The 20,377-nt window shown below is 42.7% G+C and overlaps 1 protein-coding gene across 2 annotated transcripts in view; it reads left to right on the top strand.

Moving 5' to 3' along the window:
• SLAIN1 (SLAIN motif family member 1) overlaps positions 1 to 20,377 on the top strand; it is a 111,064-nt gene that overhangs the window by 66,806 nt on the left and 23,881 nt on the right. Inside the window, exons 3-6 of one of the 2 annotated variants that reach the window (XM_077483064.1) lie at positions 3,450 to 3,599; positions 4,997 to 5,146; positions 9,150 to 9,503; positions 14,792 to 14,941. In XM_077483064.1, coding sequence (XP_077339190.1) covers positions 3,450 to 3,599; positions 4,997 to 5,146; positions 9,150 to 9,503; positions 14,792 to 14,941 — 804 coding nt within the window. The remainder of the gene's footprint in view (positions 1 to 3,449; positions 3,600 to 4,996; positions 5,147 to 9,149; positions 9,504 to 14,791; positions 14,942 to 20,377) is intronic. The other variant, XM_077483065.1, reaches the window with a different exon arrangement.

The raw sequence follows: 20,377 nt of genomic DNA, 5'->3' as shown, positions 1-20,377 counted from the left end.
GCTGCTCTTTCTTGTAAAGAGCCATACTTGATTATTCATGAGGACCGCGGTGTTACGCCCTCGTCCAGATTTTTGCCAAAAGTGGTCACATGTTTTCACCTGAACCAAGATATTATCCTGCCATTGTTTTTTCCAAAACCATGTTCCAGGGAAGAGAAGTCACTACGCTGTCTTGATGTGGCGAGAGCGGTCAGTCTATTTATTTAAAGACGACTGCTCAGATTCGAAAGACTGATGTCTGATTTGTTCGGCCCAAAGGTCCTAAAAGGACAGGCAGCGTCGAAATCCACTGTCGCTAAGTGGCTTCAGCAGGTTATAATTCAGACTTATGATTTAAGGGGTAGGATTCCACCTTTCAAGTCAAAGCGCACTCTACCTGGGCGGTTAGTGCTTCTTGGGCAGTGTCGCCAGATCTCTAGGGCTGCAACCTGGTCTTCAGTACATAAATTCACAAAGTTTTATCAGGTGGATGTAATAAGGCATGAGGATATCTCCTTTGGACACAGTGTGCTGCAGGCAGCAGTATAAGTCCTCAAGTCCAAGTGTGCCCTACGGGTTCTCTCCCCCTCCCCTCAAATAGAATTGCTATGGGACATCCCACATAGTGATTATTATGGTGCTCTGTGTCCCATGATGTACGATAAAGAAAATAGGATTTTTATAACGGCTTACCTGTAAAATCCTTTTTTTGGAGTACATCATGGGACACAGAGGTCCCTCCCCTCGTTTTGGGGTTTAGGTATATTGCTTTGCTACAAAAACTGAGTTACTAGGAGGAGGGGTTATAGGGAGTGAACTTCCTGTATTGGATATACCAGTGTCCATCACCTGAAGGTGCCTATATACCCACATAGTGATTACTGTGGTACTCTGTGTCCCACGATGTACTCCAAGAAAATGATTTTACAGGTAAGCTTCAGCAGTCTAGTAATTTATCAGTTCCTGATGAAGCTTGTAGGAGTTTTGCATATTGCACTGGTCTGCCCTATGAGGCTGCAGGGCTCCTGACCCTCTGTCTAGACCCGTCTGAATAGTATGATTGGCCCTGTGCTGATCAAATGCATTCTCCCAAGAAAAAAAACAATCTCTCCAGCAATGCACACCAAACTGGGCATATATACCGGGGGCAGTGCAGGAAGGGGTGGATCTGTGCATACAAGATCAAGCAGCCTTTTTTACACGATGCAGATGAATAACCCCTTAGGTTCCACAGTATAACAAGCATGCTTTACTGTGTGTGTGTATATACAGACTGATTTTACTGTTGTGGGTTTAGTAACACTTAAAAAAAAAACATTTTCAGATTGTGAGCAACATTGTTACTGTTCCTTAAAGCGGGATTCCACCCTAAAGTGGAACCTCCGCTGATCGGAACCCCCCCCCCCCTCCGGTGTCACAATTGACACCTTTCAGGGGGGAGGGGGGTGGAGATACCTGTCAAAGACAGGTATTTTCACCCACTTCCGGGCATAGACTCCCACGGGAGTCTACGCCATTTCCTGCCCTGCCGCGCTGTCTGCTGGGACACACACGGGTCCCAGTGACAGCGCGGAGATTTCCTATTGAGCGGCTCACGCATGCGCAGTAGGGAACCGGGAAGTGAAGCCGATTCGCTTCACTTCCCGATTCCCTCACCTAGAATGGCGGTGGCAGCAGCCGAGGCCCGAGCGGTCGATCGGCCTCGGCTGCCGGCATCGCTGGAACCCGGGACAGGTGAGTGTCCATTTATTAAGTCAGCAGCTGTAGTATTTATAGCTGCTGGCTTTTAATATTTTTTTTTTTTTTTGGTGGAATTCCTCTTTAAGTCAAGGTTTTGATGAAACAAAACAGTAAAAATCACTTATTGTATCCAGCCTGTATATTTGGTTTTACTTTACATATGGATAGCTATAAACTGAACAAAAAACAAACTATTGACATCATCTTTTTAAAGAGGAAGTAAACCCTGATGGGTTTACTTCCTCTTTTTTTCCCTGCAAAGGTAAAGCATAATGGACTACTATGCATCGCATAGTAGCTCATTATGTGTCACTTACCTGACACAGGAGCCAGCGAAGTCGCCGCTGATCCCTGTAGTCCGCCGCATCCATCTTGCTGGTGGCTTCTCGCAGCTCCGACCAATGACAGCGGCGAAGCTGCGATGACGTCACTCCCGCGCATGCGCACGGCAGTCGCGTCTCGCAGCTCCGCCGCTGCCATTCGGCGAAGCCGCGATGACGTCACTCCCGCGCATGCGCACGGGAGTCGACAAATTAGGCAAATCCATTCTTGGACTTGCCGCATTTAGTGCGCCTGCGCGCCGCTGTCTACGGCGCATGCGCCGTAGACAGCGGTGCCCATTTTCGGGCAAATATCTCCTAAACCATATAGGTTTAGGAGATATTGCTTGGACCTACAGGTAAGCCTTAATCTAGGCTTACCTGTAGGTCAAAGTGGTTTGAAGGGGTTTACTTCCTCTTTAAGGCATACGGTTATCTAGTAGGACTGGTGATAACCAGTGCTATCACACTTTGCTAAAAAGGTAGTAGATACTTTGGATTGGGTCTTCAAATCACATATTTAAAAAAAAAAAAAAATTTTTATAGTGTATTAACAGATGTTAATGAGTGTAAATGGAATCCTGTCAGGACACAGATGGATGTAATCCATATGGTTGATATTTACTTTAAGACCCCTTTCACACTCGGACGTTTTTCAGGTGCTTTAGCGTTAAAAAAAAAAGAAAAAAAAAGCACCTGTAAAGCGCTTGAAAGAAGCCTCATCTGCAATCCCAATGCCGATCCCGAGTGCTTTCACACTGGGGCGTTTTTCAGGCGCTTTATCGTGTGAAGAGAGAAAAAAAAAAAAAAAAAAAACTTAGATTGCAACTGCAATCCCAATGTGAAAACCTGAGTGCTTTCACACTGAGGCGCTGCGCTGGCAGGGTGTCAAAAAAAAAAGTCATGCAAGCAGCTTTTTTGCAGCGCTCGAAAAACGCTGGTAAAGCGGCGCTAGTTTAAGCGGCGCTTTATGAGCGTTTTTCGGGTGCTGGCAGTGTGTAAGGGCTCTTAAAGCACTTAGACTTTCACATTGGGATTGCGGATGAGGCTTCTTTCAATCGCTTTTCTTTTAACGCTAAAGCGCCTGAAAAATGCATGAAAAACGCCCCAGTGTGAAAGGGGTTTTAGCCTGAGCCCTGTGTATTGAAGTTCCACCCAAAACTGATATTTCTGTGGACGTTGGGTTGAATCATGCACTGAATGCTGACATCAATGGTACAATTCCCCTTCATCGTTTGTCTTAATTGTGACTGAGGCTTTTGATTGAAAGCAGGATTTGCTAGAATACACGCAAAACTGAAATCTTGTTCTTTGGGTGAAGTTGACCATCAATTACTGTTAGCCTAAACCGTGCATGTTATGGTTTCAAAATAAATACTAATCCGGTCATTTCTGTTCCTTTATGTTTAGCTGGTCGCTGGAGGAGTCTTTTTTCCACTCCTGTTTCCATGTCTTTTCCATATAGTCCAGTTGCGAGACTCACTCCATATTTCAACGGTGTTAATTCTCCCAGCATCCTTAAAACCCCAACTAAAGCAATACTAACACCAGAAAAGACAGGTAAACCTACAACCCATTCTATTTTGCAATGAAAATGTTGTGGGTTTTTTCTCCATTCTCACGGTATAATTGGCTCCCTCTATATACAGTTTTTTTAACTTTTTTTATTATTATTCATTTGATGTTTTATGCCACTGTACTTCTATTAATTTTTTTCTTCCTTTTTTTTTTTTTTTCTGTGATTTTTATTTATTAATGGTAATTAATTTATTTTTAGCTGTTATTTTAAAGGCTGTAATGGATGTTTGCCAATGTTTTAAGATGTGTTGATTTCAATTTCTTTCCTAACTATACATGACAACTGTTTTGTGTGTGGTGTGTGTTTTTTTTTTTTTTTTTTTTTTGTTTTTTTAATACCAAATGAAACGTGTGACATTAATTGGTGTTAATCTGGTTTTAATTCTGTGCACAATGCTGTAAAACATCAAAAGTTTACATGTGGGTGCTTGTGGAATGCATAATATATCTAACCATGCACTAGTAACAAATTATATTCACATTTGTTTCCCACATGAATTGAAAGTAATTACCTTCAGTATTGTCCTCTTCATTTAGGACTTTTTTTTTCTTTTTCCCCTGTAAATTATACTGCTAATTTTAGCTGCTTTTGAAGCAGTCTGTACTGTGTCCACATCTCTCTTCTTTAAAGGAGAAGTATAGCTAACGCAGTTTTGGCTATACTTTTTCCTATGTATCACAGGAGTGCAAAACTAACTAAAATCCATTTTCTGCTGACAGCAGGCTGAAACCCACAGTCAGGGTTCGCTAGAAGGGAGAGCAGAGAGCCACTGACTGACAGTCACTGCTCTCTGCTCAGGGTGGAGGGGGAGAACTGAGCGATCAGTGGTCTTTGCTTGCTCAGTTCTCACTGCTGAGCCTGCAGGGGACAGATACAGCATCAGATCGATGATGCATCCATCTAGAGGGTGTGTGTGGGGTTTTTTTTGTGTTCTTCTAAGCGCTCCTACATGGCTATGCACACTAGGAATTTACAGAAGTTTGGAGGCCCCCCCAAAATCATGTGAAGGAGAGGAGGTTTTTGAGCATAAATACGTATTGATGCTGACCAGAATAAGAGGTCAGAGGTCCCTTGTACTGACTTTTGGATCAGGCTCATCCCCCTCCCCGTCATTTGCACCCTTCTTTCTAAAGCTTGCTGGGTTGGGAGAGCTGCTGTAATGGGTAGCACAAGAACATTTGTGCAGGGAAGCTGATGACTGATTGGGGGGGGGGGGCAACTAGGGCCATTAGAAAATGGGCCAGAGCAGTCAGAACTTCATTTTATGTTTTCACGATTGGAAATGTAACCCTTTTTGTTTGTTTTTATCCCAATACTGTAGTTTGTGGTGGTAACACATATGTATTATATATCATTTAATGGTGATCTTGTTTTTCAGGTTATAATTTGAAGATCTCCCCTTTGAGCCCACAGTCTTCAATAGACAGTGAACTTAGCACTTCAGAAGTGGAAGACGACTCAATTGCTATGGGATACAAATTACAAGACCTCACTGACGTTCAGATCATGGCTCGATTGCAAGAAGAAAGTAAGCTCTTTTAAATTGTTAGTGTGATGGTATATACGAAGTGTTAAAGCCAAACTCCAATAGAACCAAAACGACTCCCTTGCAGCGGGGCTGTGTCTGCACTGCAAATATTTAACTACTTGTATCTGTCCATGGGACAGTAAAAATATTTTATCCGCCTGATCCCTGCTCTCCTGGCAGATGGTGCTCCATCGGTGAACTGTCCCTCTGTGTCCTTTTGTACAGCTTTGTTGACCAGGTTTTAAACATGTAACCCAAAAAAATACAGCGCTATTCTTCAATGAAATATTGATAAATAAAATTGTGTGAAAAAAAAAAATTCTACCGTGAGTGCAGCAGCAACTTTATAAGTGAGATACCCACAAACCAAATCCTAGTTAATTTTCAAAAAGCTGCGCTAAGAATGATCCAAAAATTATTTGTGAAAAATAAAGTAAAAAGAAACAGTATCAAACAATATTATACCAAACTCTAATTAAAAGAATGTGTATATTCAAAAAATAATCAAAAAAATAATCAAAAAAATAGTCCATATCACCATCTACACACAAAAACAATTCATTTCATATAGAAAAATAGATTCTTTTTGATTGTAGTTTCCACCGTGAAACACACCACACCGGTAAAGGAAAAAGGTGTCCTCAAAGATGCAGAAAACAGAATTCCACCACCGATATTACTGCCGCTTACCAGCTAGACTGGTCCCATCACAGAGACCAGATATGGCCACAATAAGAAAGCACTCCTTCTGCGCATGGACCACCAGGAGGGTAAAGCTCTGTTCAGACGTTTGGACAGGTCCTACGGCCACACCATTCATTGCCCGGCACATACAGAAACAAGAAGGGTCGCCATAGTGTAGTAAATTCTTACGTTAAATAAATAAAAGGTTGCACTTGCATCCAACTGAAAAAACAGTTCGCTGTGTTACAAACAACAATATTGCCGGCCGGCTTCGTAAACGCTGCCCGTTGCTTCTGGGTTCAACGTGGAACGCGGTGACGTCAATACGCCACTCCTCCCTACGCCGTTTCGTCACAACTGACGTCTTCCAGGGGCACAGGTTTTAAACATACTGAACAGTGTAGTGCTGTCATGTTTGTGTAGCAATTTGCACTATACAGTAATCTTTAACAAAACATAACACAGCAAAAATCAAAAGGCATAAATGTACAAATACAGCTATTTAGCTATCAGGAAGTGTTACCAAATGGGGGGGGGGGGGGGATTTAATTAAAAAAAAAATTGGAGTGGAGGTAAAAGATAAGAAATTATCCTACTAGTAAAAACTTCAGCAAAGTCAAGGTATGCCTAGTTAAGTCTGTAAAGTGGCAGGGCTACCTAAAGAATGGGGAATGTGATGGGCGTTGCTAAGGAGGGTGTATTCAGGGAACGCTAGGAACCTTAATGTAGACGGACTGTCTAATTGGTGCCTTTTTGTTGTTGCTGACAGCAAGCGGTCAGAGTCTAGAACTTGCTACTTTGCATTATAAAGAAACAAAAATATGGTGTTATGAGGTTTTATTTTTTTTATTTTTCTTTGTCTCCCTGTTGGGACTTTACAGACATTATTGAAATGGCTGGAATTCCAGTTGCTCACGAGGGACAGCTTTTAGGTGATCTACAAGCACCAGCTGAAAAATTGTGTTTTAAATCCAAAATGTATTTTGTATTCGGGTATGGAAGGTCCTTCATTGTTTTCTGCACTGGGGGCCCTGAAGGTTCTAGTTGGGCCTCTGTTGTGCAAGGAGGGCGGAGGGGTGCCAGGACAGGTCTGATCATTGGAGGAATTGGACCTGTCACAGCTACAGAATTGGCTGGGCTGTGATGCCTAGTGTGGTAAATTTTTCATAGGAAAATAGAGGGCCTAGCAGGAATATCAGCTATTTCAAACAAAGGAAGCAATACATAAAGAACCACTTTTTTTTTTTTTTTTTTTCATATAATGTGAAAGATGTTACGCTGAGTAAATGGATACCTAAGATGCCATGTTTTAAAATTGCGTCTGCCTGTGGAATGGCGGCAAACTACATTGCTTAAAATTCTCTATAGGCGATGCTTTAAATGCCTTTGCAGGTTACCAGTTTAGCGTTGCTCTCCCTCTGACGTTCGTGACAATACCTCATGTGGTGCAATCACTGTTTACATATGTGTGCAGGAGTAACGTATGTAAATCTCTCATCTGGCCTCTCATGCAGCCGATCAGACATGGATCGGTCTGCTTTCCGGGCGGAACTGGAAGTGACTCGCTACTCGTCGTTTCCGGGGGTTACAGAGAGAGGAATAATGTCCTCTTTCTCTGTAAAAGGCAGCCATCGCTCCCGGGCACGGAGATGGGGAAGGAGAGCCTGGGAAAGGTGGCAAGAGGGGGATAGGACCCCTGTCCGCCACCCACAGAAGTGATTGAGTTGCTAATTAGACACACTGATCGCTTCTGCATTAAAGAGAATCGCTGGGTGAAAAAATTGATACAGGGATGATGCCTGTAGGTGCAGGCATCATCCCAGTAGAACTACTGAAGTCTAATGCCACGTACACGCAATGGGACGTTGATTGGACATTCCGACAACAAAATCCATGGATTTTTATTTTTTTTTTCCAACGGAAGTTGGCGCAAACTTGTCTTGCATACACACGGTCACACAAAGTTGGTTGGAAATTGCGAATGTCAAGAACGCGGTGACGTACAACACTTATGATGAGCCGAGAAAAATTAAGTTCAATAGCCAGTGCTGCTCTTCTGTTTGATTCCACGCATGCGTGGAACTTTCTGTGTCGGAATTGTGTACACATGATCGGAATTTCCGCCAACGGATTTTGTTGTCTGAAAATTTTAGAACCAGATTTCAAATTTTGTGTGACAAATTCCGATGGAGCCACACAGTCAGAATTTCCGACAAAAAGCTCCCATCGAACATTTTCTGTCAGAAAATCCGACTGTGTGTATGGGGCATAAGGATGTCCTACAGATGGGAAATGGTTAAGGGGGGCCCCCAGAGCCTCCCCCCATGTGAGTACCCCTACTTATTCACCAAAAAATGTCAAAAGTAAATACATTTTTATTAAGCATTTACAGTGTAAACTAAAGTAAATAGTAGCACTAAATAAACCCAGTGACAGGTGATGGTGATCAATACTAGTAAATAAATAAACCACTAATAATAAAGTTTGTGCAAAAATAGTCCATAAATGAGACTGGATTGTCTCAAACAAGGAAAGCTGAATATATCCTGATGTGACTTCAAAACTTTCACCACGCTGCGTGCACTCAATGTTTCCACTCCCCTTTGGGTTAACTCATCACTGATGCCTTGCACTCTCATGCTCGGCAACACAGCATCAACCCTCACTGGGTTAGATATCCACCGATATCATGGACTCTCCATATATAATGAAACAAAGTGCTTCAGTAGTGCAGTATCATTGTATGCAAGTTTATTCTATTAAAACGGTTTCATCATAACTGCTTGCTCATTTAAAAAAAAAAAAAAAAAATAACCGCTCCGCTTCACCTCTGTCACTAAGTAAATAAAGGGATGGAAGTCATCCAATGACCCCACCCTCATGACTTCACTCAGACTCTGCCCAGTGACATCACAGGGACGTAGCCAACTGGTGATGGCACAGCCCCCTGTGATGACACATGCCACACCTGAGACCCTGCCTGTGTGACGTTCTAGTTGTGCACATGTGGCCTGGTATACTTCAGGGTTCGCGGTGGGCTCTCCTTTGTTCCCCTCCCCCCCCCCCCTTCCTGGCATGCCGGGCTACATGCTCTTTTAATAGTATGTTGATCCTTTTAAATATGGGAAGGTATTATACTGTATATGTCTAATACTTCAGCTACTTGAACGCAAGTCAAATAAAAATAAACATTTGAGTAGATTAGAATTTTTGGGCAAACTTTATTTGTGTCTGTCCCCATTTGGGGAGTTTTTCCTTTTCTTGCTTATGTGACACCAGTTTGAGAAATTGATCAAAAACAAATGGTTTTGTTTTGCAGGCCTTAGGCAAGATTTTGCATCTACCTCTGCTTGCAGTTCAGTATCACGACATCGCTCTAGCCTTTCGCTGTACTCTGGAAAGAAAGAACCATGTGCCAACAGTGACCAAGAATCTGATCGTTACAGTGTCGAAGATGAAGATGAAGACTTTGACCTCTTACCGCCACCTCAGCCTCGACTTAGTCGCTGCTCCCCACTTCAGAGAGGAATTCCTCATTCGCAGACTTTCTCCAGTATTCGGGAGTGCAGGAGGAGTCCAAGTTCTCAGTATCTTAATTCAAATGGATATCAGCAATATCATTTTTCATCCCAACCTCAGACATCTGAACAAACGCAAAACAGAACTAATGCAGGTAAATTGACTTCTTTGTAGTAAAAAAAATATATTTGTGCTTATCCTAAATTTAAGAGCTTTATATACTGAGGGTGCTGCTACTTATAAATTACCAGAAATACTATAGCTAATAATAATGTTGGAAGGTATAAGGGCGCTACCCAAACAAAAAAGTATCAAAACGCGAATACATAAAATTGTATATGATAAATAATAAAGATGTCAATAAAAAAATTATTGTAAAAAGTTATTCCAAAAAAGGGAATGTTCAGGATCAGACAGGTGAAAATCAATGTTCACTCGATGGGTTCTGCTTCAAATGAAATCAAAGCTGCTTACCAGATCTGTTGGATCTCAAATTGTAGAGATCAATTATGCTCGTACAAGGGAATCCAGCATAGAAACACCCTCCTGGTAGTCATCTGCACACTACACCTCCTTAATGGGCTATGGCTGTTTGGATAAAGGATATTTCTTGGATACGATTCCTCTGTCTCTAGATCATCTCAGGCAAGAGGGAATAATGGAAGGAAAAGACTTCATGGTGTAGTACTTCATACAAGTATTAAAAAATATGTAGCACTCACATTCAAGAAAGCGGTAAAATTCACATAACACAGCCATGGTTTTGTTTTGCAGCCTTAAGACAAGATTTTGCATCTACCTCTGCTTGCAGTTCAATATCACGACATCGCTCTAACTTTTCGCTATACTCTTGCCAACAAGCTGATCGTGGTGACGTCTAAGGAATGCTGCTCCACCCGACTCATTTCCCCATAAGAGGCATCAGCTGGGACCTGAGGCTTTTAAAGAGCCTCAGGTCCCAGCTGATGCCTCTTATGGGCAAACAGCCATATCCTATTGAGGAGGTGTAGTGTGCAGATGACTACCAGGCCGGATTCCCTTGTATGAGAGTAATCTCTACAATTTGAGATCCAACAGATCTGGTAAGCAGCTTTGATTTCATTTGAAGCAGAACACGTCGAGTGAACATCGATTTTCACCTGTTTGATCCTGAACACTGTTTGGACTAACTTTTTTTGGAATAACTTCTGTTTTGCAATTTATTATTATTATTGACATCTTTATTATTTTTTTCATATACAATTCGAGAATGGAGTTTTTTTTTGGGTGTGGGGGTAGTGAGATAGCTATTCACGCTAGCTTTTCATACCCAACCAAAACCAAAAAGTTGGTGTTGGACTATACCGGTACTTTGTATATAGAAGCAAGAGAAGAGTTAGGAATAGTAATAAAATTTAGCACATGTTTAATAATTTACAAAAACAACAAAATACAATTCCTCAAAGGAATTCTTCATCTACGCCACCAGAATTGAACTCTACTATGAGTACTTGTATATGTTAATCTGGGGTGTATTAGAATTTTAATTAAGATATTTTGTATTTTGTTGTTTTTGTAAATTATTAAACATTTGCTAAATTTTATTACTATTCCTAACTCTTCTTTTGCTTCTATATACAAAGTACCGGTATAGTCCAACACCAAATTTTTGGTTTTGGTTGGGTATGAAAAGCTAGCGTGAATAGCTATCTCACTACCCCCACACCCAAAAAAAACTCCATTCTCGAATACATTTATGGATGATGGTACACTATATTTAAATTATACTTATTTGAGGCTATACTCTCAAACCCTTATCATATACAATGTTATACATTCACTTTTTTGTTTTTGGGTAGCGCTCTTATACCTTCCGACAAAGTGATTTCTTTGTGTGCTATTTCAAATCTTCTGTATTTTAAGAATGTGTCAATTTATAGCCAGCTTGGCTCATGATTTGAATTCAGTCCTTAGGGTGGTTTTTGTCCAGTCAGTTGGACCTGTCACCAATGGCCAAATGTTGTATGAATGCCCTGGCAGATACACCTTAACAGTTTTTTCTAGAATAAGTATTCTCTATATCAACATGCACAGGATTTTCTGGCTCAAATGCTGGTCAACTGAGCTTCTTTCATTAGCTAAAAACTGCAAGAAGAAAACTGCACTATCCAACATATTTTTTGGGATGTTTTCATGCTTTTCACTTGGTTGCATATCTAAGTGAAAAGCATGAAACTGGAAATAATGTGCCAAAATGTCCCATCTGTTTTAATAAGGGGTTGTTTTACTAAAACTGGAGAGTGTGAAATCTGGTGCAGCTCTGCATAAAAAAACAATTGGCTTCCAGGTTTTTTTTTTTGTCAAAGCTTAACCACTTGCCGCCCACCAGCCGTCATTATGTTGGCTGTTTGAAGAGGAATATTGTTATGGCTATAACGGCTAGCTGCCGTGGTATCCTATTCAGTGGGCGGTTGGCTTTCAGATAAAAGTGGTCTCTGGTGGATTCGCAACAAGAGAATTTATCGGTGGTGGGAGAGGGCCCCCTCCTCCTGCCGCGCTCTGGTGCCCTTTGCCACTTACAGGAGCCGCCGGTAGTGGGTGGAGACGATCGGGTCCTTCTCGGTCTGTGGGGTGGAGCTGACCGAGGGGAAGATGGTCCCCGCTTGGCTCTATACCATTGCAGGCAGAAGCGATGTTAAAATATCACTTCCTCCCATAGCTCTTAAACTTTTTTTTTATTGCATTTTAGTGTAAATGTGAGATCTGAGGTCTTTTTGATCTTATTTTAAGAGGTTCTGTCATACTTTTTTTTTTGTTCTATTACAAGGGATGTTTACATTCCTTGTAATAGGAATAAAAGTGAAATTGTGTGTTTTTTTTTTTTTTTTGCTGTTAAAAGAATAGTGTAAAATTTAAAAAGTAACACACCCCATCCCCCTGAGCTTGCGTGCAGAAGCAAACGCATCCATGAGCAGCGCCCACATATGAAACCAGTGTTCAAACCACACACATGTGAGGTATAGCAGTGATCATTAGAGCGAAAGCAATAATTCTAGCCCTAGAACTCCTCTTGTAATTCAAAACATGCAACCTGTAGATTTATTTATTTTAAACCTCACCTATAGAGATTTTTAACGGTAAAATTTGTTGCCATTCCACAAGCGGGCGCAACTTTGAAGCGTGGCGTTTTGGGTATCAATTTACTCGGCATAGGATGGTGGTGGGGGGGTTGGGATCAGTGGTAGAGGGATGGTGGTGGCGGTGGGGGGATGGGACCAGTGGCAGAGGGATGGTGGGGGGATGGGATCAGTTGCAGAGGGATGGTGGTGGGGTGGGGGGGGTGTGGGATCAGTGGCAGAGGGATGATTTGCATGTACAATAAAGTAGACTCTGGGGACATATCAGGGGTCACTTTAGATGTGGGGGAGTTGTCAGTCTCCCTCTTCTATGTACTGTACACAGTTATGCTCTCTACACTGTGTAAATTTCAGAGAACAGGCACATGTTGTTATGCTCCTCACCATGTTTCCTCTTCTGATATAACTCAGTGCTATGTGTAGAGAGCTCACCAGTGTTCATTTCTGGACATGAGAAGTTTTCAGTGACTCTCCCCCCTCCCCCCATTGGCTGGAGGAGACGCTGACATGAACTTTGAGTGAGGGGAGGGGGAGGAAATTCTGAGAAAACAGGAACATCAAAGCCCAGGGGAGAGGTGTTGAAGTCTCACAGAAACTCAGGGAAAGGTGAGGACTTCACTGCTTTTGTCACTCTCTCTCCGCTTCTGGGTTTAGCTGGGGAAACGCTGCCATGGAAACAGAGGCACATGAAGAACGTGCTCATTCTAGATGGCAGCCAGGGTGTGCATCTCTTGACCAAACACACCACAATGTCCTCCAGAGGAAGGGAGTGAAGAAAGGGCTTGATTGTGGAGATGTTTCCACCTCCTGGAAACTTTTGAACTGAGAAAGAACCATTGGAGGCTGATTCTGGACTCTTCAAAAGACTATTCTTCAAAAACGAAAGGGCTGGGGAAAGAATTGCAATTCAGATATGAGGGTAGCATGTACTACCTATGTTTGCATTTCCATACTTCTCCTTTTAATGAAGGTACAACATTTAGCAATTCACATGGTTGATGATTAAAACAGATGCATCTAAGTATGCAGGCATCCGGGGGAAAGTTGTTCACATAGACCATCCTCTGCAGCGCCATCGATGTCATCCATTCCACGCTGTGCTTCAAGACTAGCTTTAAGATCGCTCTACTGTAGGGTAGTCTTCCCGGTCAAGATTGCAGACTAACAGCGATGGTAGCCGGTGGTGCGGAGGATGGTCTATGTGGACCGCTTTACCCCAGATGCATGCATACTTAGATGTGCCTCCTTTTAATCATCAACCATGCGAGTTGCTAAATGTTGTGCCTTCATTAAATGTAACCATATTGCTACACTAATGCCGCGTACACACGACCGGACTTTCCGGCAGACTAGGTCCGATGGAATCAGTCCGTCGGACAATCCGATCGTTTTTCACATAAAAAATCAGATGGACCTAGAAATAGAACATGTTTCAAATCTGTCCGACTGATTCAATTCCTGGAAAACCGTTAGTCTGTATGCTGGTCCGACGGCCCAAATACGATGCAAGGGAAGCTATTGGCTATTGAACTTCCTTTTTTAGTCCCGTCTTACGTCATCATGTTCAAAACAAATGGACTTTCGAACTGACTTAATCCATGTGTGGTCAAGTCTGTTCGTTTGGAAGGTCCATCAGAACTCCACCGAAAGTCAGTCGGGAAGACCATCGGACCTAGTCTTCCGGAAAGTCCGGTCGTGTGTATGCGCCATTAGAGGTGCCTCTACTCCTCTCTTTTTATCTTCTGTAGCTCCTGCTGAATTTTTCTTCTAATCCCCTTGTGGAGGCTGTCATTTGTGGATGGACATTTTATGGTTACACAACCTATTACATTGCTATAATCTTTTTATATAGACTATAAACTGACTTCTGAATAAATGGGAGCGAAACAAATCATCTGCGATTTCTATTATTTCTTATGGGAAAATTTGCTTTGCTATAAGAGTACTTTTGGATTACAAGCATGTTTCTGGAACAAAGTATGCACACAATCCAAGGTTTTACTGTATTTTTTATTTTTTTTGCCAAATAAGTGAAAATATTAGAAAAAAAAAACACGCTTTTTTCTTCATTTTGAAATTTTACAAATAATCTTTCTTCAAAAATTTCGACCAAACTGTATTCGGCTACATTTCTTGGGTAAAAATAACCAGAGTCTATGCTTATTTAGTCTGTAGGAAAGTTAGAGTTCACAAAGTATGACATTCACTTGGAACGGTGAATGTCCTGCCCGGTGGTTGCTTGACTATAGGACGGGCGGGAACTGGTTAATGTGTGGTTTGTATGTATCCTTTGACTAGAATGCTGTCTTTTCTTCTGTCTACCTAGATAAACTACGAAGGAGCATGCCTAATTTGGCTCGAATGCCAAGCACAACAACAAGCACTGTGGTTTCCCCTGTTACTGTACGAAACAGCCAAAGTTTTGATTCTAACCTCCATGGTGCAGCAAATGGAATGTCTAGGCTGCAGTCAAGTAGTAAGTACAGTGATCATTTTTATGTGTTCCAATGTTTTTAACCACTTTAGCACTAAAGCATTTTTTTTTTAATTATTTTTTTTTTTTTAACCCCCAGAATATTATATTTTTTTATCATACATCATAGGACACAGAGCAGCACAGTAATTACTATGTGGGTTATATCCATCTTCAGGTGATGGACACTGGCACACTCTAAACAGGAAGTTGCCTCCCTATATAACCCCTTGTGACGGAACCGATCCCACACTCCGATTGAGTGCTTCCGTCAGTATACTGCTTCCTAAGTCTGAATATAGAAATCAGATATTCCAACCGTTCACAAGCGCAAGACAACACTCGCTTAGCTGCTCAACATGGACTCGTTTATTAGAACCAAAATGCCAAGTATTTATAATACAGTAGAAGACTTAAACCTAACCTAATTAGCATGAGCTAATTATCTAAATCAACACTCAGACTAGTTGACTGAGGGATAAGACTTTTTGGCTCCTAGCTCACTAACAATTTAATAAACATTAGCATAAACATAAACACAGGGTTAATTGGCACAAACAACAATGTGTGAATACTCAGACTAGACTCATTTACACAACAGACAGGTGGCTGGAGTTCATGACATTAGCATCTAACAGTTTGTGTCCCAACAGCATGAGGCAACACACATTATATATACATATATACAGCATTGAATCTGACTAGCACAGATTATAGTGGGGTTCTCATTCACCCTGTGCCCCTTTAAAATCCAGGGCCCATAATCCGTCGGCAAGAGGCTCGCATTTAGTCCTCTCAAAAAGCGTCGGCCCCAGCTAGGTCTGTCACACCCCTCCTCCTATCAGGAGTACCTCAGTTTTTTCACCAGTGTCTAAGGTGTTGGTCACGAGTGAAGATGTGCTCTGAAGAGCTCCAAGCTGGAGGGATCCCATTCTGGATTTAAACAGCCTCCATAGACTGGATCCATCCAAAGTTCCACTGCGGCCAAGGTGGATGGTACCCGGGCCTCGTATACGAAGCACAAGGTTTTGCCTGTAACGTCACTTTGCAGGACAGGAGCCCAGGACTCTTTTGGTCATGCTACATTACCTAAAGTTTTCCTGAGGGGTGCTTTACAGGTCCAAGGAAGTGGACCCAGTCCTTGAAGGTTTGCCAATGCAGCCCGCCGTGATGGGTGAAGTTTGGATCTGTCTGTTACCTTTTCCTCACTGCAGGACACTGCTGTAAGGGAAGAAGCGTAGGAAATGTAAAAAGTCCACCTATGCTTTTTTTCTTACATAAGGTAAAAATGTTGTCATGCCTAAGTCTCCACTAGAGGGAGTAAATGCATACCTTCGTTCGCTGCTTCCAGTCAGCTCAGAAGTCTCAGCTAAACGGCATGTGGGGTTTCAAAAGCCAGGGGGGATTCTCATCTTGAACATCCCCCCCCGGGGAAAGGAGGTACAACTGAAGCTTGTATTCCTCCCCCCTCTCCTAAAGCTGAATTTTATTAGCATTGTCTTTTGCTAAACTATTTTTGTCAGCAAGTTGTGTGTTTACTTAGTGCCTCTGTTTTTTGTGCTTGGCACTATGGCTCCCAAAAAAGACACCCCAAAGGTACCAAAAATTCCACCCCCAGGCGTTGGGAACTTCACGCATGTCTCCACACTGTCATACTCGCCTGAGATACCAGATATGGCAAAAAAGCCAGTAAGAGTCATTGGGACCAATTGGTGGTGCAACTGCTTCTCACATTTCTTTTCCTCTACCCCGCAGGGCCTAGAAGGAAAATTAGCGACTTTAATCACATCCGCTGTCCAAAGGAAAGGAAGCGTGTTAGATTCCCCTCCCCCACCTTAGACCCCTTTCATCAAGGGAACAGTGGGTAGAGGATGAGGCGTTACCCTTAGGAGATCAGGAAGAAAGGCAAACCGATTACTCCTATGCGGAGGAAACAATGGTAGGGGAACCTTTCTCGGCCTCGCAATTGGAGAGATTGCTGGTACAGTCTATTACAGAGGTGGTTCGTGCATCTTTCAAGCTACCTCTAGCAGTCAGCTGATAGTTCTGTTTCTTCTTTAGGTTCCTTTAAACCTTCTCAGCCTTTTAATGCATTTCCTTTACATGCACAGATCCACACAGAAGAGCAATGTTTGGGGTCTTATTCAACAGATCCATTATAGATCTAAATAATGCTAATAGACCAATCTGTGGCTTGTTTGGAGCAAAGTGTATGCATTACAATCAGTTAACTGGAAAGTCTGGGTTGGGTTCTCAACCTAGAGAAGTATTCCTTTAAAACCGCCAAAAAAACCTGGAGTATTTGGGTTTGATTATAGATACAGCCCAGAAAAAGGTGTTGTTGCCTCAGGCAAAAATCAACTTCATAAGAGAGTTGGTGCAGAAGGTCAGGTCGAAAGTAGATCCCTCCATTCGCCTTTGCTTGAGGTTAAGAAAGATGGTGGCTTCATTGGAAGCAATTCCCTATGCCCAGTTCCATTCGATGCTGTTGCAAAACAGTATTCTATCTGCTTGGAACAAAACAATCCAAGCTTTAGACTTGCCAATGCGGCTCTCCCAAAGCCTCAATTGGTGGTTACTAAGCCAGAATCTGTTTAAAGGAAAGTCCTTCAGACCTGTTATCTGGAAAGTGGTAACGGCAGATGCCAGCCTTTCAGGCTGGGGAGCAGTACTGTAGAAGACAACTGTCCAGAGACGAGGATCAAGATCCAAAAGAGCCTTGCCCATCAGTATACTAGAGATTTGGGCAGTGCGCCTGGCTCTGAAGGCCTGGGCTTCCAAGTTACGGGATTGTCCTGTCAGGATCCAATCCGACAAAGCCACAGTGGTGGGCTATATCCATCACCAAGGGGGCACCAAGAGTCTTGCAGTGCAGACAGGGGTGAACCATAGTCTAACTTGGGCAGAAAGGAATATTCCATGCCTATCTGCAGTCTTCATTCTGGGAATAGAGAATTGGCAGGTGGACTACTTGAGTCACTAGCAGGTATTTCCAGGGGACTGGTCTCTTCACCCTGACAATTGTCTTGCTGTTTGTCAAAGATAGGGGACTCCGGGCGTAGCTCTTCTAGCAGCAAGATTCCACATGAAGTTAGTCAACTTCGAGTCCAGGACAAGGGATCCATTCGCATGCGGAAATAGATGTATTATCACCAGAGCTAAAGTCCTCCTTGCATCAGATATACTAAAACAGCGCTAAAAATAAAATTAAAAATAGAAATAAAAAAATGATGGTAATGAAACCATAGGGCAATGGCAAACACCACAGCCAACAGTCTTTATGTAGCAGATGGATATGTGGACAATTCAGATAATTCAGTCACTTTTCTCTTAGCGTGCACCTTCCACCAGAGTAAGAATGCAATTATCCACCTCGTGAAGCACACACCCCTCTGGGGTACAAACTCACCAAACGCTGCTAGAAAGAGAGCCTTGTATCAGTGTACAAATACCGCTCTGTGCTGACAACAAACTTATCCAGAAGGTCCACTGGTATAGGTACTCCGATTGTATCATAAAACACAAGGATAGATGTACATAGCGCGATCCTGTTTATAATAATGCAACATACCCATTCAGCAGAAACCCCCCTTAATCCTAACTGCTTACATTTTAAAATGCAATCAACGAGCATAAAGAAATACAATAGAGGGCGCTATCACCATCTCCAGCCGTCCGCTGGAAGTGTGTTGTTCCTTGTAGACACTGTATTACACTTCTGGGTAGAAGGCAGCGCGTGGTAGAGCGCACAACATCACTTCTGGTGACTACATTGTCTTGATGTGGTGAGAGTGCTCAAAGTCTATTTGAAAACGCCTGCTCAGATCTGGAAGACTGCTGTGTACTGCCAGAGGGTCCTAAGAAAGGACAGGCAGTGTCAAAATCCACTGTCGCTAAGTGGATTTGGCAAGTTATAATTCAGACTTATGATTTAAGGGGCAGAGTCCACCTTTTCAAGTCAAAGCACTCTACCAGAATAGTTGGTGTTTCCTAGGCAGTGCGTCACCAAGCCTGCATGGCTCAGATCTGCAAGGCCGCAACTTGGTCTGCAGTCCATACATTCACCAGATTTTTTTCAAGTGGATGTAAAAAAAGGGCATGAGGATATAGCCTTTGGGTGCAGTATGCTGCAGGCAGCTGTATAGGTCCTCAAGTCTGTGGGTGCCATACAAGTTGTCTCCCTCCCCCCAAATAGCATTGCTATGGGACATCTCACTTAGTAATTACTATGCTACTCTGTGTCCAATGAGCTACGATAAAGAAAATAGGATTTTTATTACAGCTTACTTGTAAAAAAAACTTTCTTGGCGTACATCATGGGACACAGAGGTCCCACCCCTCTTCTCTGGGGTATATGTATACTGTATTATATAATGTGTATATTGCTTTGCTACAAAAACTGAGGTACTCCTGGTAGGAGGAGGGGTTATATAGGAAGGCAACTTCCTGTTTAGGGTGTGCCAGTGTCCATCACCTAAAGATGGCTATAACCCACATAGTAACTACTATGCTGCGCTGTGTCCCATGATGTACTCCAAGAAAAGGATTTTACAGGTAAGCTGCAATAAAAATCATATTTTCTAATTAAAAGGGGATCTGTAGAATTAAGAGCTAGTTGCTATTTTTTATGTCACACAATAGTTGTGCAACTATTTATTAAATGCATATTTTCAGGTAAAAATATAATACAATTTTTGGTGCAAATACACAATATAATACCCAATTTTTTTAGAGGTTAAAGCGGGAGTCCACCGGGACTCCGCGTTTTTTTTTTTTTTTTTTTTAAAGCCAGCAGCTACAAATACTGCAGCTGCTGACTTTTAAAATAGTGACACTTACCTGTCCAGCGCGCCCGCGATGTCGGCACCCGAAGCCGATCTCTAGATCGACACTCGAGTGCTGCCGCCGCCATCTTGGGTATGGGAATCAGGAAATGGAGCCTTTCGGCTTCATTTCCCGGTTCCCTACTGCGCATGCTCGAGCCGCGCTGCGCAATGAGGACGGTCCCCGCTGCCTCTGGGATCTGTGTGTTTCCCAGCAGGCAGCGGGGCACTTGCGGGAAGGGGAGGGCACTTGCGGAAAGGGGCGTAAGTTACGCCCCTTTCCGCAGAGAGCTATCCCGGAAGTGGGTGCAGTTACCTGGATTATCCAGGTAACTGCACCCCCCTCCCCCCTGAAAGGTGCCGATTGTGGCACCGGAGGGGGGGAGGGTTCCGATGAGCAGAAGGTCCACTTTAGGGTGGACCACCGCTTTAAGTAAAGATACCAAAATATGGCATGCTCCAGTAATCTTACAAAAGACTACGATACCCAAAAATCTCCATAGGTGATGCTTTACAACTTATCTATTTAGAGTTTAAGTGATTTTAAAGGTTCGATGGGCCCTCCTCCCTCCTCACAGGATTTCATTGACCAGTGGCTCCCGCTGCTGCCTCTATC

The sequence above is a fragment of the Lithobates pipiens genome, unplaced genomic scaffold, assembly GCF_037356315.1.
Source record: "Lithobates pipiens isolate NorthernLeopardFrog02 unplaced genomic scaffold, aLitPip1_a1.2 Scaffold_16, whole genome shotgun sequence".
Classification (NCBI taxonomy): domain Eukaryota; kingdom Metazoa; phylum Chordata; class Amphibia; order Anura; family Ranidae; genus Lithobates; species Lithobates pipiens.
This window is presented reverse-complemented; position numbering and strand designations above follow the sequence as displayed.